This window comes from Prosopis cineraria, unplaced genomic scaffold (assembly GCF_029017545.1).
Source record: "Prosopis cineraria cultivar Desert tree isolate PC_DT_omini unplaced genomic scaffold, ASM2901754v1 PC11, whole genome shotgun sequence".
Classification (NCBI taxonomy): domain Eukaryota; kingdom Viridiplantae; phylum Streptophyta; class Magnoliopsida; order Fabales; family Fabaceae; genus Prosopis; species Prosopis cineraria.
This window is the reverse complement of record NW_026555342.1, coordinates 32088109-32109385: the sequence shown is the minus strand read 5'-3', so window position 1 is coordinate 32109385 and position 21277 is coordinate 32088109. Positions and strand designations below refer to the sequence as shown.

The following is a 21277-nucleotide window of genomic DNA, read 5'->3' as shown; positions in this document are numbered from 1 at the left end:
CATGTATATTTTATTAAGTATTGATCTATATCTAACAAAAACATTCATTAAATGTTTGAATCCTCAAAAGTCTCAAAACATCAAGAGGAATAAAATAACAAAATGCTTGATTTTAATGATTTTCTCATAATTAGCTTAATCGCTTCTAATTTCAAACTTTTCTACTATCAAATGGTAATTAAATTAATATTTTTTTCATTTGATACCATAAGAATAAAGGGTATTTTTTTCAATTTTAAAGTTGAAAAAACTAGGTGATACAAATATAAGCTCTGATACTACCAGTAGATCTCTAATACCCTTAGCTGAACTAATACCGTTGAAAATAATCATATTTGAGGAATAGTTTGGAAATAAATATAGCTATCTCTTCTAGTAATAATTTGATTATTGATTAACCATATTATAAAAGATTAGCCCATTTCATTAAACTTAACTCTAATGGGTGGTATTTATGTTTTTCCTTCAATTTTAAAAAATGATACAATATCACCTTTACTATTAACAAATGTTAACTTTGATTGTTAGTTAATTAAAAAATCACAGAAAAAAAAGCTTAAAAATTTATAGAAAAGGACTCAAAAATTATAAAACCTAAAAAAAACTTGTATCAATCAAGTTCTTTGAATTACAAATATATAACAAGGGACAAAAATTATTTCTTCCACATGTAAAAGACTAAATTCAATTTTGATCAAGCATTTTGATCGGTTAAAATTAGAGTTAGGCAAATAAGTTTAATCTAACGGTCCAACCCATTAGCTTGCCAATCTTGGTAAGTTGAGTAAGTAAAACGATCATGTTTTGAAAAAAGGGCTAGCTCGGCCTAAACCTTGAAAATGTGCAGTCTTCTTTTTTAAAAAATTAAAAAACATAACTTTTAATTTATGCACTTTATTTATATTTTGCTATAGATTTCTGTTCCTTTTCTTTAGTATTATAAGCCATTATATTTTTATTTTTCAGTATTCTAGATCTTTCTAAGGTTTCAACACTTTGTTTATTTAGAGATCTAGAATACCAAAAAATTAAAGCGTAAGAACTTATAATACTTAAAAAAAGTACAGAAACTTATAGTAAAAATATAAACAAAGTATAGGAATTAAAAATTATATTTTCTCAAAAAAAAATCAAAATTGTTGTCCGACCGGCGTGTGGGCATGGCCAATGGTGTGAACTCCCTGACTTTTTTCTTTGGACCAACTAGATAGATCCAGACCAAATCCAGCCACTCTTCTTACTCAAAAAAGACGAAGTTAAACCTAACCCTAAAGAGTGCCTAATTTAATATCACTATCGCTATTCTACCTCTGCTCAGCCCATCATCACCTTCATCTTCTCAGTTCTCAGCTCGCCATCACCAGTCAATGGGTTGGGCTAGTTCTAGCCTGACAAACTGGCCCTAATCCGGCCTGCCAAAACACTAACCCCTACAGCCCCATTTACCCTGTGCTAGTTTTATTAATAAAGGGTATTATTTTTAGAAATTTTTATTTTTATTTTTAAAAAATAAGTTTATAAAGTGTCATCATTAAGCCTTTATTTATATGTATAATCTTATCTCAAAAATTATCTTGTAATTTGGAACAGCATTTTCCTCCTCCTCCTATTATTATTATTATTATTGTTATGGTTATTGTTATTATTAACTGGAAGGGAAAGGAATCATCATCAATGAGTTGAAATCAACAGAGTAACCAACTAGTTTGACTCCATGTCACTACATTAACAACTACTCTCTCTCTCTCTCTCTCTCTCTCTCTCACACCCCCCTTTGGTATTAATCTGTGTTTCCGTCCACAAGCTCACTACTACTTGTCGTCCTTCCTCCTTCCTCTTGTTCTCTCCTCTTGCCTCCTCAAACAACAAACACCCCCCTTCTAGATTATGAAGAAATGTGAGCTCTGCAGCTCTCCTGCAAAACTCTTCTGCGAATCAGACCAAGCTGATCTCTGTTGGGTCTGTGATTCCAAGGTTCACTCTGCTAATCTCCTTGTAACAAAACACTCCAGAATCCTACTCTGCCATGTCTGTCAATCCTTAACTCCTTGGCGTGGCTCTGGACCCAAGTTTGTTCCCACCATGTCTGTTTGTGAAGATTGTGCCAGAACCAAGAATGAGGGACTGAGACAACAGAATGACCATGACGGTGGCGGTCATGGCGGCGGGGAAGATGAAGACGAAAATGATGACGACGGAGAGGAAGAAGAGGAAATCAGAGAAGAAGAAGAAGATGAAGATGATGATGATGATGAAGAAAATCAAGTGGTTCCATGGAAATGTACGCCGCCACCTCCAGTTTCAAGTTCTTGATACAGTTCGAACAATTCTTCGCGGTTCTCCGACTAGTTTTCTTGTCTTCTAATCTTGTAAATCTTTGATTACTACTCTGTTCCTAACATTCTCTGTTTCTTCCTCTGTTTTCCCTCGGTTTTTTCCCCACTTCTCTGTGTTTCTGGCAGTTTATGCCATTTCCATGGAAAATTATAGGCCAAGTAAAACCAGAAAGAATTAAGCCAATAAGAGAAAGAATAACATGTTTTGATTAGCAATAGGCTAGACTAAAGAGAAACTTCCTGTACAATTCATCTGCTAATGTCAATACTTTAAACTGTGATCGTCACTCTCGTGAAACATTTCTTGGCATTTACATGTTTGTTGAGCAAATTCTGAAGCATTATATTCCCTCCATTTTAAAACAAACATCTTTTAACCATAATACGTATATCAATAAAAATTTTGTTCTCGCTAATTAAAATATATATCATTTTATGTTTTTATCCTTAATTTCAATTTATAATGAGTAAAAATGTCAAAAATTCATAGATACAAGAATAATACAAGAGGTAAAATTTAAAAAAAAAATCTAAGTGCTAAGTTGTTTCTATTTTGGATCAAGATTAATTAAAAAAATGTTTATAATTTTCTATGAAGAGAGTGGATAATAATTTTTCCAAGATTTTTTTTTCATAATATATACAGTTAAGTGGGTAGTAGTTGATGGCTAAGATTGTTATATTTTTACGCAGACATTATTATTCACAAACACAAGTTTGTTCTTATATTTCAAGGAAAAACATGCTACCCACAACCACAATTTAGTCCGCAACATCATAATTACAATTATAATTATAATTGTACTGAATTCTCTAATAGGTCTGTGATTGTTATAACTTACTGAAAAAAAATAATCATCCACAATTAGTTGTATTAAGATAATTTTGTAACTTTTCATTTAAAAATATTTAATCTATATTTATTTATCTATATATATATATATATATAGTGTAGAATGTATATAAGAAGACATAATATTCATAAGTCTGCCACTCATCTTAAAAGCACACGTGGAAAGTCTACATATTAGTAATTTTTTAATAAAAATATAAATTTATTATAGTTAAACTAAATATTTAAAAATAAAAATAAAATATTATGGCTCAGTAAATATAAATCTTTGTCCAAGAAAACTAAAGAAGCACGCTGATCAGTTCGATATTGATTTCCATTTCCACATTTCTAATTTGAGATTGACACGATCAACATCGCTAACAAATCAGAATCATAGAGCACTGACCTTGCTTCATAGGGATTTAATAGTTACTAATTTCTTTTTTTTTATTTTTTAAATTGCATAACATCAATTAAGTGTTTTTCCTTCAAAATTCTTCGACGGAAGACTTAATCAGTGAGAATCCCACCAACGCTTGTCCCACTCTAAATCCCATAAACGTTTTTACATTATGAAGTTGGAATCTCATAGACTGAGATTCTCACTGCATTTTATAAGCCCGCTTATTAACTCATTGATTATATCTTTTTAGTTTAAGATATTATGAATTTTTCTTTTTTTGTTTCTTGAGTTTAAAACTTTCAAAAACGTCTAAAATTCGTAGTTTATTTTTTTTTTATTTTTGGGAATCTACGAGCATTTGGACCTATGCCCAAGTGGTTCATCATCATCAAGCAATGAACTACTCCCTTGGCTCTATTTACAAGTCAATTTTAGTATTTTTATTAGAACTAAAAAAAATTTAAACCGCATTAACTCTATCTACAGATTTATTAAGTTTTTACATTTATCTTTATTAAATATACATATTTTATTAAAAATAGTATAATCTGGCATTTAATAACATTTCCAAAATTTAATAAGGGTAAGAAAGTTAAAATACACATAATTAATAATCATTGAAATGTTTTATAAATTGGACTAAAATAAATATTTTCTCAACCATATAAATTGAACAAGAGAAATACATAAATATATAAAAGGGAGAATTTCAAATAAGAATCACGAATGTGACTTAACTATTAGTGAATCCAAAAAAAAATCTGAAACTTCAATTCAGTTTATGGGATAAAAGTGAAAATAATTTGAATTGTGAAAAGACTAAAGTACCCTTCACGTGTTATGTAAAATTACTAGTTATTAATTTTCTTACTTTACTTATTAATTTATTAGTATAAGTTGCAAATTACATGAATTGATATGTCAATAATAATACAAAACTTGATATCAATTGTTCAATCACAAGCAGCAACGTCAATTGTTAAATTATTAATTTTACTTATTAATTTACTAATATTAGTTGTAAATTATATATAGATCTTGTAATTTACAATTGATATTTAAATTACATGTAAAGTTAATAAATTAAAAACCAATGTTACTATTTGTTTGACAAATGAATGTAACTTACAAGTCATGTTGGTAAATTAATAAGTGAAGTAAGAAAATTAGCAATTAGTGATTCTACATAATAAGTAAATGGTACTTTAGTCTTTTCATTATTGAAATTATTTTAACTTGTATTCCATAATTAAGTCACATCCCTAATCTTTATTTAAAATTCTCCCTAGATAAAAGTCAGTTGGTAAATTATTGTCAAATAAGCCCTAATTTGCGAAACTAAGTAGTTTAGTTTTGTTCGTGTAACCTAATTTTCCGGTTCTTTTGACTTTAACTACAAATTCAGTATAATAATAAATAGTCATTCAAACTACACTAAAATGTCGTGGCCAAAAAAATAAGCTTCACTAAAATGTTGCCAAAATCAACACCTTATATGCTTTGAAGTCATAAATCACATTTTGTCCCCACTGGAATGTGGGAGCAATCTCATCAAAAATTGTAATTCTCAAATTCTTCAGCTTCGTCCACAAGTTCAGCAATAATTTGAATTATCAATGAATCATTCCATATGTTATGACTTATGAATCTTTGCTCAAAAATCTCTATAAAGCTCATATTATATACTCCTTCGGTTCATATTACATGGCATCTTTTATAAAGATTCTTTTGTCCTTTATATAAGGTATTTGATTTGATATATTAATTATATTTTTTAATATTATCCATATTTAAACTCATTAACTATGAGAGAAAATATAATGAAAATTTAAATTTATTTATTAAATAGGAGTAAAAATGGAAGTTTATTTTATTTTTAAACAAAGTAATAATGTAACTATATGTCCTTGGCTCTGGTAAGATTGTAAAGGTACCTTACAATAGGACCGGATGGGGTGTTGATTAATAAAATATTATTTTAATAACAAGTATTACGATTTACTTAATTTTAGCTGAATTATAGGAGAACAAAATTTTGATGAATTTTGAGCCAGACAAAAATAAGATTTTGATTTTTAAAAGTTGGCCTTCATTGCATTGAGTACAGATGATTTATAACGTGACATGTCACATTCAGGGTGCTAACATTTTTTTTTTTTGGGGGGCAATCCAATTAAGTTTACCTGCAAATAATGACATGTCAACATTCATGTAGTAAAAGAGAAGATTAGGTGCCATCAGAAAATAGAATATTAATGAATGACACAACTTATATGTGCAAATATTATATTTTGTCAAGGATTAAATTAAATAAATTATTTTCATATAGTCCACGACTAAAGGGTGTTATACACACACACACACACCTTTTATATTTAACTAATGGTTAAAATTGATATTTATTAAGGATAAAAATAATATTATATTGTTTTCAAAAGTTTAATAAAAGCATTATGCTAAAAATAAATTTAGAATCTTAGATACTCTTGAACTTATAATTTAGAGATAAGTTTGCCAATTAACACAAAAATTTATGTGAAACTTCCTGGACAGCATTCAATGAAGGTTCATCATTTGGCTTATTATTTTAAGTTCTTGAAATCCAATTAACCTTATTTTTGTATTTTACCAAAAAGAAAAAAGTCATGAACCAATATATTTGTTTCCTACCATCTGATTTTGTTAAGAAATAAATAATATCACAAAACTAAATTGATACTTTGATATCCTCTATCAATTTCATTCTTGAAAGGGAAAAAAAAAAAAGAAAGACAAATTTCTTCAACTCTGCGCCTTCAATTGACCAAGGAAACAAGAGCTGTAGCTAGCCACACATGTGATTCACTACAATAGGGAATATGCGTAATTTTATTAATAGCTATTTCCTTCAAATTTTTTTCATTTTTTAGAGATATTTAATCCTCTTGCTAAATAATTACAATTAATGTTTACCTCTAATTTAATACATCGTGAATTAAGAGATTTTTCTTGTATGAGAATGAGAGACTAGCTAGGAGTTCAAAAGTTATCATAATCTCAGCTCTCAATTAAATTAATTTTTATCAATAATTTATTAATTATTTTTATTATTGTGCACTTGTTTCGCTTTGACACATCTAGTTAATTTATTAATTTTAATTATATTCAAAGTATAGTTGAGTACTAGATGTAAACAAATTTAATGATGTGAATTCAAACATTAGTTTTTTTTTTAAGTATATTTTGTGAGACTAACGTCGTCTATTAGACTAGTCCACTTGATCAAGAATTTATTCATTTAAATATTTATAGAGCCATATAAAATTTGATCATGTCGTTTAAAGAAATTTGTTTTTATACTTCCTCTATTAAAAATATGAGACATTTTTAACTGAATCTCACTCCTCAATAAAGTAATTATCTACTTTTCAACTAACTTTATCTTTTCATATTTATTCCTATTAAACACACTATAATAAATATAAAGTCATTATCAATATGAGCACTTTTGGAAAAAAGTAATGATTAGACTTGAAATGACTAAAAATATTTTACATTTTTAAATATCTAACTCTTTAAAAAATACTTTACATTTTTAAATGGATGAAGTAGTAATTCGCTTGGGTTCCAATAATTATGACATTAGAGTTCTTATTTTTTTAAAACCAATTCTCGTTTAGAATTTTAATAAATTATTAATTATTTTCTACGATTTTACCCTCCATTTATAAAAGAACAGTATATGAAACTCAAGTACTGCAATACTATTTTAATATAACAGTAGAGGAGGCATTCACGTGCAACACACATACATGTATTCAATATGCATGGTCTAATTTAGACGCTACGGTGCAATTCATTGCAATGAATAGTAAATTCTATTCAAACCCCCCTATCTAACAACTTTTGTAGCGTGTCAGAATTTTTTTTTTTTATGGAATAAAATGAAGTAAAACAGTTAGAAGTTTTGCATTATTTTAAACCATTTTAATTTCCTTTTTTCCTATTTCCAATTCAGGGGTTACGAATAAGATGGCTTAATACAAATAACATTACTACAAAATTTTTTTGATACTTTTATGTAATTTTTACTATCATTTCTAATTATATAATTGAATATCAATTAATGATCAAAGTTGTTTTTTATTAATGGTAGGAGTTATATTGTATTATTTTCAAAATAAAATTGAAGGAAAAAATTATATAAAAAAATAAAGTTAGAATCATAGATGTTTTTAAACTTATAGTTTATGGATGAATTTCCTCATTTATCTTTTTTTTTAATATCATTTTTGAAGAGAGAGAAACATAAAAAATGATACACTCATCATTCCACAAGCTTGACACATTAAAATAGGTTTACAACATCTTACAATAAATTAAATTGAGGAAAGTAAACAGGAACCCATAATTAATTAAGAATACAAGGTCCTCATGTTTTGTCCAATAAATTCAAATAGAAATCCGACACTTGCACATGTCTTGCTTTTCATGAAGCATATAATTTCGTAGTGGAAAATGCTAGTTGAGAAATGGATCTATCCTTTTCCTAAATAAATTATATAATTAATATATGTGTTTGCCCGTGTATACTCCTTCCAGTCCCTGTTATAGGATATCTTTTATATTTTTGGTCCTTAGGACACACTATAGGCATTGATTATATTTTTTTAATATCACCCTTACTTAAATTCATTAATTATTTGAAAAAATGTAATATAAATTTAAAATATTTTTATTTAACCAAGGGTAAAATTAAATTTGAAGTTTATTATTTATTATATTTTTAGATAAAGTTGATAACTTTACTGTCTCACCTTATTTATGGTAAAATAGGTGGAGGTGTTTATAATAGAGACCGAAGAGAGTATATTTACAATTATGTCCAAGTTTTCTTACAGGATATCAAATAGAATCAATGAAGGTTTGATTTTGCAGAGGTTTTTGTGGCTACTGGCTATCAGTACATACTTTTCACAAAATTTACTGAATCCGTACCGTATTCTCTTTCTTTTTTTCAGGAAGAAAATATTCATTTTAAATAAAATCTGATCACCCAATCTATGTAAAGAATCTAAATTTATTTATTCGTTATAAAAACAAGAAGAAAATAAGAGGTTGAGATAGAGAGAAATGACAAAACAAGCAGAAAGAATTAGGGAAAGAGAATGGAGAGAGATTCACTTCAAGCTTATACCATGATCACTTGATACCTGATCACTATTTATAGGCTACAGTACAACTTCTTAAATTTTATTACAAAGAATAAATCTACATAATTTTAGAATATATATAACATATGTATTAATAATGAAAAACTCTCAGGAGGCCATTCATGTGTTAGGTTGTTTAGGTTTAATTGGAATTCTAAAAGACAACTCTTGAAAAGTTATAAACAACAGCACTTAATAGTACGATATTTATAACCTCTCCATAATTTTGTCCCCTAATTCTTTCTTGTCTTGTTCATTTCTCTCATCTCATTCTCTTATATTCTCATATTTATAACTCATTATCAGCATGTCACACTATCAAATTAGTTCTTTGCATATATTCAAAGAATTTCTTATTGATAGTTGTTGATTTTTGTTGATTGTTTGTCCAAATTAAGTGGAAAAAAACTGTAGATTCACTTAGAAAGAATGATGACCCTGCAATTTCAAAGAAAGTATGAATTTTACTTGTTCATGGCTAATCAAATATTCATATTGAAATATAAGAATTTATCTAATTTTGTTCTTACTCTGTGCCATTCTCATATTTTATATTTGGATTAAGTATCAATTTTGCTCCTAAACTATACCTTTAAAGTCTACGAATACCTTGAACTTGATTTTGGATCATTTTTGTACCTTCACTTTTTAAATTATACTTTTATATATAATAAAGTATTATATATGGGTCCCAGTCTTCTTCCTCTCCTCTCTCTTTCTCCTCCTCTACATTCTCTCTCCTCCATTCTCTCTCCCCCATCCATTCCTCCAGTCTTCTTCTCCACACTTTACAAAAGAGCTACTAATTTGGGCCAAGCTTGAAAATATTTAGGACCAAACTTTACAAAATAATCATTTTTTAAAGTTTGGCTATCGAGAAAATTCAGGCTAAACTCAACCGATTTTAGGTTGGTCCAAATCCTTAAATGAAAAATTATTTTTTAAAAAAATATATCATATATTAAACATTAATTAATCCTTTAATTCATTTTACTAACAAACCACAAATTTTAATTTTAGTGCAAAAGGATTTTTAATTAAGGCTCTCAAAATCAAGAAATAGTGGAGAAGGCATAAAGAAATCGAGAATTCCTCTGCAAATATTTCATTAAAATGACACAGAAGCCCTAACCCAAAGAGTCTCTGTTGCTAAAACCATTGTGCTAGTCACAAGCAAGGAGGTCACCACAGCCAATGGTCAATCCCACTGCTAGTCATCAGTGCTTTGGTGCCAATGGTCATATCCAATTAAAGAGGCCAAGGGGTCAAGGTGTGATTTTAACCCTTGACCTCTTCTTGGATGGGCAAAAGGTAGTGTGTCACTGAACTACCAAAGTCATCTAATAATATAATACACAATATCATATATGTATATGTATATATAAATCTTCTAACTTTTATTGTCAAGCATTTATATGAGTTTTTGTTAATTAATCATGAACACATTGTTCTTATCCAAATAATTACTTATAAATATTTAAATATGACTTGTTTGTACAAAAAAAAGTTATCAATTTTTAAAAGCCAACTTGTTCAATTTTTTAATAACTCGTTCCTTCAATATTGACAAATTATTAGTATTGTGCTAAATAAAAAAGTATATATGTTATAAATTTATTTTTCGAACATTTTCATAGACTTTGGTTTATCATAGACATATTATTAATTAGCTAAACCCATGAAATGCTTAACAAATAAATTTATAACATATAACTTTTTTATTTAGCATAATATTAATAACTTATCAATATTGAAAGAACAAGTTGTTAATAAATTTCAGCAAGTAGGGGTTTCTATACATTGACAGCTTTTGTTATGTATGAACAAGTAATGTTTGAATATTTTCAAGTGATTGTTTGGATATGAACAACAATGCATCCATAATTAACCAAATGCCATGAAAATGCTTGAAAGAATAGATGTATAACATATATACTTTTTTATTTAACATAATATTGATAATCTATCAATATTGAGGAACTAGTTGTTAAAAAAATTGAACAAGTGGGATTTTAAAATTAACTACTTTTTTTATAAATGAAAAAGTCATGTTCAAATATTTACTAGTGATTGTTTAGATATGAATAATAATAGGTCCATGATAAAGAAAAGTCCATGAAAATGCTTGAAAAATATATTTATAACATATGATTTTTTTTATTTAGCATAATAAAAAAATGTCATAAATTCCATAAGTTGTCATTGTTGTCAAGAGGAGACTCTTGGAGCATTAAAATTCCACAGGCAAAACTTTTCAATGACAAAAGGGTTGAGGTAACTATATTATTATAACCCTCCCTTATATCCGTCCCGATACAGGAGAAAATTAATAGAATCACCACTCTAACACCAATTAAAAATTAAAGAATTTATTTGAAAAGCTGCGGCCAAATACTTGTTTCATAAAAATCACCAAAAACCATAACACATAAGAGATTATGTAGCGAAAATAAATCATAAACATCCATCTCATCTATTACATGCATAAAAACTAAGAAAATCAAGTTAAAAATTAGGCCATGCGTTGCGGCATGTGGCATAGAGTCACATGCCTAACTTTCTACACTATGTGCCATGGCATGTAACACCATGAGCCATGGCACGTCAATTCAAAATTTTTGCTGTCATTTTGATAGCAAAATGATAAAATTCCAGTATACGCCATTTTCACATATGGCATTCAATCGGAGTGATTCAAGCGTGCACATAAAACTTAGCTTATAAGTTAGCTAATGAGATAGGTTTGGACACAATCCAACGGTCCCATCAAAATTTGGACACTCAGGTGCAAAAAGTCACTTTTTTCAAAAATTTTACACAGTCAAGCACTTAAATCAATCCATTTCTCTCATTAGACCACACAAGGCCTTGAATCAAGTCCAAAAGGACCTAATACACCTAATTAATCACAATATATCACAATTATACACATATATCAAAATTTGAGCCCTCAACAGTTAATTTTCACATTTTATAAATTTTCACAATTTAACATACTTTGGTATAACTTGGACCACTTGGCCCTTTTTCTCAACACATATACATTCAGATCTTTAGCCCTTAATTCATTTGATCACATATATACATAATTGGGCTAAGATTTCACAAAGTCACTACTCAAAACATGCATGCAATCCTATGACAACTCATGTACACAAAATTCACACAAGTATTTGGTTCATTACACAAACTCAAAAGGATCTCACAACCACGGCACCACTATGCCAGTCCAAACTCTCTTCCCTTGCCCTGATTGCTATTCTGACTTATAAAAATGTAACCATAGGATGAGATAAAAATTTCAGTAATAGAATAACTCACTCCTATTGACTATCACATGCAACTATATGAAAGTAAAGCATAATATACCATTTTATATAATATATCACATATTTCATTTCAAATCACACTTATATCAAACAATTCATCACTTTTACACTTGTTTCACTACTTTTCTCTACTTATACCACATATAGTAACATATTACATCACATAGCATAATCATTACTGTTCAAACATCCAAATCACCCTAACACAAAGCCATAAGCTCGCCTTAGATCAATGTACACTCTCATTAGCCTTAAGCTCACCATTAGTAGTAAAATCACCTAGCTAAAGGTGTTCTATCTCACTTCCAAACTATGGTTTTCCCAATACACATAATGGGGTGTCATTGACTCCAACACCATATCACACAGACACTAAGGAGTCCTGGATCTCTAACGCCGCACCTTAATTAGTATTAAGGAGATCTTCTCCAACATTGCACCTTAAAAGGCACTAAGGAGGTATAATTCTCTAATATCACACCCGTCGGGCACTAAGGAGAATATGCCATATGGTCTTACCACCTCCTTACTCAAGTGAACTCCCACCCTTATGATCATGCTTTTTGAACCATTTAAAGGTTCCTAATCATTACTTTTCTCATACATGTACATATACACATTTTATAGCAAATTATACAAATTTCATCAATCATTTAACTAAAAGTTCTTTTTATGCAATAAACATTCAATGCTACAAAATATGCTCATTTCAAAACAATTTCATGCACTATATAGCATACTCACACACGGTTATCTTAACCTTTTGTCATTAGAAAGGTTACTAATGAATTTTAACTACCATAATAGCTTATCACAAGCTTCCTTTCTCTACTCACTCGTTCAATATGCTAATCTGAACACATTTGGTACATTTTAGTCATTTGGTCCATTTTGACCAAAAACACATATTTACTACTTATTGCTATATTTAGCAGTAAACTCTTTTTCATTTATCCATCTTATATCCATTACTACTCAATTACTACTTTACATCACCTCAATTGGTCTTGTTTTACTCAAACTAGATTCTTACCCCTTTCTCTCTCTAACCTAAGACAAAATTAAGCCTATAGGTTTAAAGCTCTACCATTCAGCTTTAAACTAGTCGCAAATCTCTAATTTAACTCTCGAGAACCTTTTTATTATTATTGGGTAAGAATCAAACCCATAAAATCTCACCGATTCAATTTCTCTATAGCTCATTTTTAAAGAAATTTGTGTAGAATGAAAGATAAGGGTTATATGTAGCTTATCCATTAAGTTATCAATCAGAAGCACCTTCCAATAACCTAAAATGGCTTACCTTAGCATATCAGCCCTTCTTCTCTCCTCCCTCTCATGTGCTTTCAATTTCTTTCCTCTAAAATTTTTGAAATTTCACGACTTAAGAAGTTATTTTTTGGTCTATGCACTGCAGCGCATACAGCACAAGTTGCAGCACATGGCACAATGGGATTTATTGTCACCACACGTACTTGCATTGACCCAAAACACACTCCTTCCACCCATATCTATTCATACAATATCCCAACAAGTCAAACTATCAAGTAACCATCCAAATCTCTAATCCCACGCTAATTATCACTTTACCTTTAGTTAACAACTAATCACAAAATTAAGAAGTTTAGGATGTTACAATTGTAATTTAGTTTATTTACTTGTTTGCTCGAATTGTTGTGTATTTGTGAAAATTTAATGGTATTTTGACACACACACACACACAAACATGTTTTGTTTTTAAAAATTGTGTTAAGTTAGAAAATGATTTTAGAAAGAGTTATTATATACTTGTGAAAATGTTTTCAAGGAAACATAGTTAAGTTGATCATGATTGCATTATTTTTGTTTGAGAAATATACACATGATTAAATTGTAAGTGTAAGAAACATCGTATAATGAAATGCATTGATGTTATTTGGCAGGATCAAGTTATAAAAGGGTGGGAGTTCATCCTATGATGATATTTTAAATCCATGTGATATCTACTAATACCATGGATGACCTTAGTGTTCAGTTATTATTTGGTAGCTCTATTATCACCTACAGGAGTATGGGGCAAGGTATACGACACCCTAAGTATTTGTAAAGGTGTTGCCTTTGGCCAAGCTCCTTCTTATAATTAGTGAGTTTAGGTCAGTTTAGTCACATAAACTTGGCTAATTTGTATTGTTAACCTATGGGTTTAGTCAAAAGTAATACAGGAGGGTATAAGGGTGGTGAGGAATGATCATGCATGATTTAATTATGAGTAAGTCCATGTTTGTCTATCATGATCATATGATTTGTTATTAAATATTTTGCATGCTCATTTATAGTTTAGTTTGCTTGTAGATAGATTAGATGATGACATTTTTTAAATAATTATATAGGGGTTTAAATACTAGTGCAAGTGTATGTTTAATGCTATTAAGCTTGCTTGACAAGCCAAGAAGCCATTTGAAAGTGTTATATGAAAAATTATGAATTTGTGCCCTTCTAAGTGAATATGGGGTTATATATGGCCAATGTGCTTTCTAAATGAACATATTATGTTTGATTGGTTAATTAGCTATTTTTCAAGCCGTCGGATGTGATTTTAGTCTTATAAGGGCTATTAGCATTGGTTTGCAAGCTTTGGACACCTTGGGTTATGTTTGTAGTGAAGAAATGACCATTTTATGTCCACATTTCTAATTTTTAAAATGAATATCATTTTTATGTAAAACTAGTGCCAATAGCTAAGTAACTTAGTTAGCTACATGTGAGCTCTTAAATTGCTTCAATCAAATGTTGAACAAATAAATGGTACATGCTGAAAGTTTGCTCTAAGTACTGTCATGATAGAAACTTGTGTTGTCATGAACTACACGATGTACTGCGGTGTATGAAGTCTGTGCTATGATATGTAAAAGTATTGATTAAAATTAACCCAAGATTTATACAATTCTTAAACTAAACATGAAATTAAGACTAGACCAGGATCCTGCCCAAACTAAATCCATTTATATTATAAACAAAATGCCCCATCACAAAAGAGGGGGCTTCCTTTGTAATGAGCAGACTTACTATGGACAAAAGCCATAAGACACAAGAAGACAACTCTATAAATCAACAACTCAACTAAGGGGTATCACAATCTCTAGTAATTACAACAAACAAACAGAGGACACTTAGCTAGAAAACCATATGTTTGAGAGTTCAAATGAATGACTATATACCTAAATTGAGCCATTTTTGTCTTTGTGCATAAAGGGCAAGCTATAATTCTCACTTGAAAAAAAGGTTACAATGAGGTTTGAGATACGAATATATCAATAACTAAAGTAAAATTCTAATATAGATAGGCATATCATAATATAATATTTTTTTTGATATGCTAATACAATATATTTTGACAAGAAGGTGCATGCTCAAAATATCACAAACTAAAACTAATTTCAAAACTAGAATTTTCAATACTCAAGGTAATACAATTACTCAACAAGATTTTCATAGATATAATGCCATCTCAATAATCACTATAAGTACAATAATTAACCTTACCTAAACACTCCCTTTCCATAACCTGAAGACTATGGTTCAGAGAATGCCCCCCATAATCACCCAAATTCTATAGCCCTTGGCTAAAGGTCACTACAATTTACTAAGAGATCATGGAGTTGAATCCACCTTCCATGGCCTAGCCACTGTGATTTGAATACCTTTACTTATTCTCTTTCTATTTCTAAACCCATAGTTAGTAGATAAGTACTAATAGGTCTTTATATGTTGTCCCCTTTCCTTCCTCGATTGTAAGAATGGGTATCTTCGAGATTATAAATTACCATGTGGTTATAAAGAATATTCCTCGAAAGTTTGGGAGGTCGGGTAGGATCTCTTTAAAATATGGACTCTGAGAAGTTGTGCTATGAGGGGGCTTCGAGACTTTTTCGGATCTCGCTCATTTTTCCAGACCCATATCTCCCCTCTAATAAATCGATAAGCCTTTCGGCCTGAACCGGGGGACAAATCCCGAGTTCTAAATTAATCTTCCAGATGTGATTTGCTATGGAAACAAAATCATAAACATGTTGACCATCTTCGTCAATAAGGCTGGCTTTAAAGCGCCAGCAGCTTCCCCGGCACATTCTTGTCAATTCATAAGTCACATCCAAATCCCAACATAGAAATTCAAAGTACAATACAATATATATTGTCTGTACTCAAAACCAATTGCTTATCAAAAGGGTGAAGTTCCATCAATATAATTCCAATCTGGTTTCAAAGTGCCAACATCAATATATATATATATATATATATTTAAATATCAATTTTCAAACATATTTAATGTATATATTATAGAATCATACTTAATCAATATTTATATAGTTTAACACCAAAAACAAGGTTTGTTTAATGGATAATTATTTCTAAAAATTTTCACAAACATTTGAAAACTATATATGTATGTGCATGTTACAATAAGAATTAAACATCAATTACCTCAAACCATCAAATTAAAAGGGCAAAAAGGCCAGCCAGAATTGCTTTAACAATCTAAGAAATCACCACACCATGGTTCAAAAATAAAATCTTAGTCACACAAGAACCTAATTCAAAGCCTACAGAGCCCACACAACAACAACCATACAATAATCAAGTCTTAACCCAAAATAAGATTTAGGTAATCCATGAGTGCAACCTCTATAATTTTTCATTCCTCATTTTTTCCAAGGTACCAAAAATACCAAAATTACCCAATCATAGTCAAAAATTAGTTAACAATATAATCAATTTTAACCATTCAAACCAATTTCACAATTTATCTCTAAATAAGTCCTTTTTTGAGTAAGAATCTATAGTTCAAAATGTTAAACCAAACAACTACAAAACCAATGAAATTTTAAGCATAGCATCCTTTTTACTTGAAGTTTTTAAATGCATCAATTTCTTGGTCATATAACATCATATTTTTCCAACCAAAAATCCTTTAAATTTTGGACATAAATTCTAGAAAATTTAAAAAATCCACAAAACTATTAATCTAAAAAAATTTCTTGCTCCAAGAGGTTTAACTAAGTTATCTATTGCTACAATATAAAGTTCCAACCAAGAATTTTCTCTCAAAATCGAACCTCCTTCTATATAGCTTAAGGTTTGAATAAATGGAATAAATTTTAGTTTTCCACCATTTACATCCATATTAGAAACAACAAAAACCTTATTTAACTCCGTAATGCATAAATCAACAACCAAAAAGCTCAATCATATCATATCATATTTCCAACCCCATGTTTAGATTCAAGGCAATCCATTCATCCAACTCATAATGCAAGTCATAGATTTTGAAGAGAAGTGAAGAAAGCTTAAAATATCATAAATAAATTGATGAAATTCACTCAAATACTTCATAAAATGACTCTTAGACCTTTTTAAACCTTCTTCTATTAATTTTTACCCAAATTATAACATCCCCATCGTTAGCTGTTAATCGAGGGTAAAGTGATAATTAGTATAGAATTAGAGATTTGGATGATTACTTAATAGTTTGACTTGTTGGGGTGTTGTATGAATAGGTACAGGTAAGAGAATTACATTTTAAGTCAAAGCAAGTGTGCGTGATGAGAATTGTTCTCACTGTGCCACGTGCCACAGCTTATGCTTCATGCACCATAGTGTATAGACTAGAAAATGACCCCTTAAGTCATGGATTTTGAATGATTTTCAAAAGGGAGAATATGAAAAGACATGAAAAGAGAGGAGAAAAAGTTGAGGTCTACTAAAGCTAGCAATTTTGGAGTGATAGAAGTTGCTTCTAATTAGTTACATAGCAGGTAAGCTATGTATAACCCTTACCTTTTATTTTACCCAAATTTCTCTGAGAGTTATAGAGAAATTAAATCGGTAAATTTTAGTGGTTTGATTCTTGCCTAATAGTAATAGGAAAGTTCTCGAGAGTTAAATTAGAGTTTTGAAACTGGTTTAAAGCTAAATGATAAAGCTTTGAACTCGTAGGCCCAATTTGGCCCTAAGAGGGAGAGAATTTAGGGTGAAAATTCTATTTGAGTGAAATGAGACTTGTTAAGCTGATGTAATGTAGTAATCGAGTAGTAGTGGATATAAGATGGATAAATAAAAATAATACATGACTAAATATAGCCATAAGTAGTAAATATGTGTTTTTAGTCAAATTAGACCAAATGATTAAATTGTGCCAAATGTATTCAAATTGGCATATTGAGCATATGAGTTAAGAAAGGAAGCTTGTGATAAGCTATAATGGTAGTTAAAATTCACAGGTAACCTTTATAGTGATAGAGAGGTTGAGGTAACCAAATAACTTTTTTTGTTTGACTATTTATTGTAACTATGTGTGAGTATGCTATGTAGTGCATGAAAGTGTTTTGAACTAAGCATGTTTTATAGCATTGTGTGAATCTTGCATGGAAATAGCTTTTAAGCAAAGAAATGAGTAAGAACATGTGATTTCATACTTTAAATAAATATATGCTATGCAATGAGGATGTATGTATGAATGAGGAACCTTTGAATGGTTTTAGAAAGTATGATCATAGGAGTGAGAGTTCACCTGAGTGGAGAGGTGGTGATAAGATCATATGAAATACTCTCCTTAGTGCCCAATGGGGTGTGGTGTTGGAGAATTATACCTCCTTAATACCTTTTTAAAGTGCAGTGTTGGAGAAAATCTCCTTAGTGCCTATTGAGGTATGGTGTTAGAGATGTAGGACTCCTTAGTATTTGTGTGATACAATGTTGGAGTCATGATACCCCATTGTGTGTATTGGGGAAACTGTAGTTAGAAAATGACATAGAACACCTTTGGTCAGGTGATTCTACCACTAAAGGTGAGCTTAGGACTAATGAGAGTGTACATTAGTCTAAGGTGAGCCTATGGTTTTATGTCAGGGTGATTTAGAGGTTCGATCAATAATGATCATGCTACATGTTGCTAAATGCGGTAAAAGTAGAGAAAAGTGGTAAAACAAGTGTAAAAGTGATGAAATGATTGATATGAGTGATATTTAAAATGAAATATGTGATATGTTATATTAAATGGTATATTATGTTTTACTTTCATATAGTTACATGTGATAGTTAGTATGAGTGAGTTATTCTGTTATTGAGATTTTTATTTCACATTTATGGTTATATTTTTATAAGACAAAGTAGTGATCAAGGCAAGGGAGGAGAGACAAGACTGGCATAGTGGTGCCATTGTTGTGAAAGTCTCTAAGATTATGTAATGAACTGAGAACTTATTTAAATATTTGTAAATGAGTTGCCATAGGATTATATGCATACTTTGAGTAGTGATTTTATGAAATATTAGCCCAATTATGTGTGTGTATATATATATGGTAAAATGAATCAAGGCCTAAGATTTGTGTTTGTGTGCAAAATGTAGTGATAATGGTGAATCTTAAGCCCAAGCATGAAATTATGATTAATGAGTAATTTAGGGCTAAGATTGAATTGTGAATATGTTATGAATGTGGTTATATGTGTATTTGATGAGAAAAGGGCTAAGTGGGCTATGTTATGCCAAGTATTGGTAAGTTGTGAAAGTTTGTGTAATAGGGAAATTGGCCGTTAAAGGATCAAATTTCAATATACGTGTATGTTTGTGATGTACTGTAGTTAATCAGGTGTAGTAGGTCCATTTAGACTTGATTTAAGGCCTTGTATGGTCTAATAAGAGAAAGGGATCGATTTGAGTACTTGGGTATGTAAAGTTTTTAGAAAAAGCAACTTTTTGCACCTGAGTGTCTAAATTTTGATTGGACCAATAGATCATGTCCAAACCTATCCCATTAGTTAACTTATAAGATAAGCTTCATGTGGATGCTTAAATCACTTCGATTGGATGTCGTAGGTGAAAATGGCGCACACTAGAAGTTTGTCATTTTGCTGTCAAAATGAAAGTTGAAACTTCAAACTAGTATGCCGCGGCACATGGTATTACATGCCACAGTGCATGTCATAGAAAGATTGGGTGTGTGGGTTTATGCCACATGCCACTACACATGTACTACATGCTACAGCACATGGCCCCTAATTTAACCTGATTTTATAGTTTATATGGCATGCAATGAGTGATGTGAATGCATATATTTTGCTTCCCTTGTGTATTAGTCAATGCATTATATTTTTGATGATTTTGCAAACAAGTCTTTGGCCAAAGTTTTTCAAAAAAAATATTTGATTATTGATTTGGGTGTTTAAGTTGTGATTCTATTAATTTTCTCTTGTATCTAGAGGATATGGGAGGAGGTTATGCGAACTTTAGGAGAGGAGTTGTTGGAGTCCTAAAAAATGCAAAAAAAAAATGAAATGATTTTGGGTCCTCCTTTTAAAATGCACAGAGGGAATAAAAAAAATTTATTTTATGGGTTTAAAATTGTAATTTTTATAGGAACTATTTTGTAAAGATTTATACTTCCCTTGCCATAGATGTAACATAACATCCTAAATTTTTAATCTTAGAAACTATTTACTAATTGGGGATAAATTAATTATTTATTGAATTAATTGTGGTACGGGACGGTATATAAGTATTTTGACTTACTACATTGTTGAATGTATAGGATGGGGAGATGTAATGGTAGTTTGAAGTAGAGCATGCGAACAACATTTGAAAATGTCTCACTGTACCACATGCTGCAATGCATGGCACAAAATTTGCTTAAATTATATGTGGTCAGCTTGTGAAAATAGAAAGAAAAGAATGCGTGAAATAGAGAAAGGAAGACTTCTCTACTAAGGCATCCATTTTTTGAGGTTTGGGAGTTATTTCTGACCAGTGACTTGTTAGGGTAAGTTTCATACCACCCTGTACTTCATTTCTATCCCAATTTCTCTTAGTTTAGGTTATAGAGAAATTAGATCAAGGAGTTTTGAGGGGTTAAGTTTTGAGAAAAAGTTTTGAAAAAGACTCATAGGTGTGAAACTAAAGTTTTATGATTTGTCTAGGGTTTAATAGTTAAGTCTTAGAGATATAGGGTCAAATTGGTCTGAATTATGAAGTTAAAAAGGATGAAAGTATTTGTAAGTGTGAGAGATAGGTTTTTGATCATTCTAATAGCTTAGGGGTGAGTTATTATGATCGGTTAGTAAAGTAAACTCAAAAAGTGGTAATAAGATTGTTATATGGGCTAAGTAGTGTGGCTTAGTCAAGTTAGTTCTTTATATTGGGCTTGGAAATT

At 30.1% G+C, this 21277-nt stretch overlaps 1 protein-coding gene across 1 annotated transcript; it reads left to right on the top strand.

Annotated features, from left to right (window-relative positions):
• The first annotated feature begins 1799 nt into the window (after positions 1-1799).
• On the top strand, positions 1800-2636 carry LOC129285043 (zinc finger protein CONSTANS-LIKE 4-like). Its single transcript, XM_054920585.1, has one exon. It carries the CDS (start codon positions 1888-1890, stop codon positions 2311-2313), a length of 426 nt encoding a protein of 141 aa, XP_054776560.1. The 5' UTR covers positions 1800-1887; the 3' UTR covers positions 2314-2636.
• Positions 2637-21277: the final 18641 nt, after the last annotated feature.

Excerpts from the sequence above, each read along its gene's own strand:
- LOC129285043 (XM_054920585.1), top strand. The coding sequence starts at position 1,888 with ATGAAGAAATGTGAGCTCTGCAGCTCTCCTGCAAAACTCTTCTGCGAA.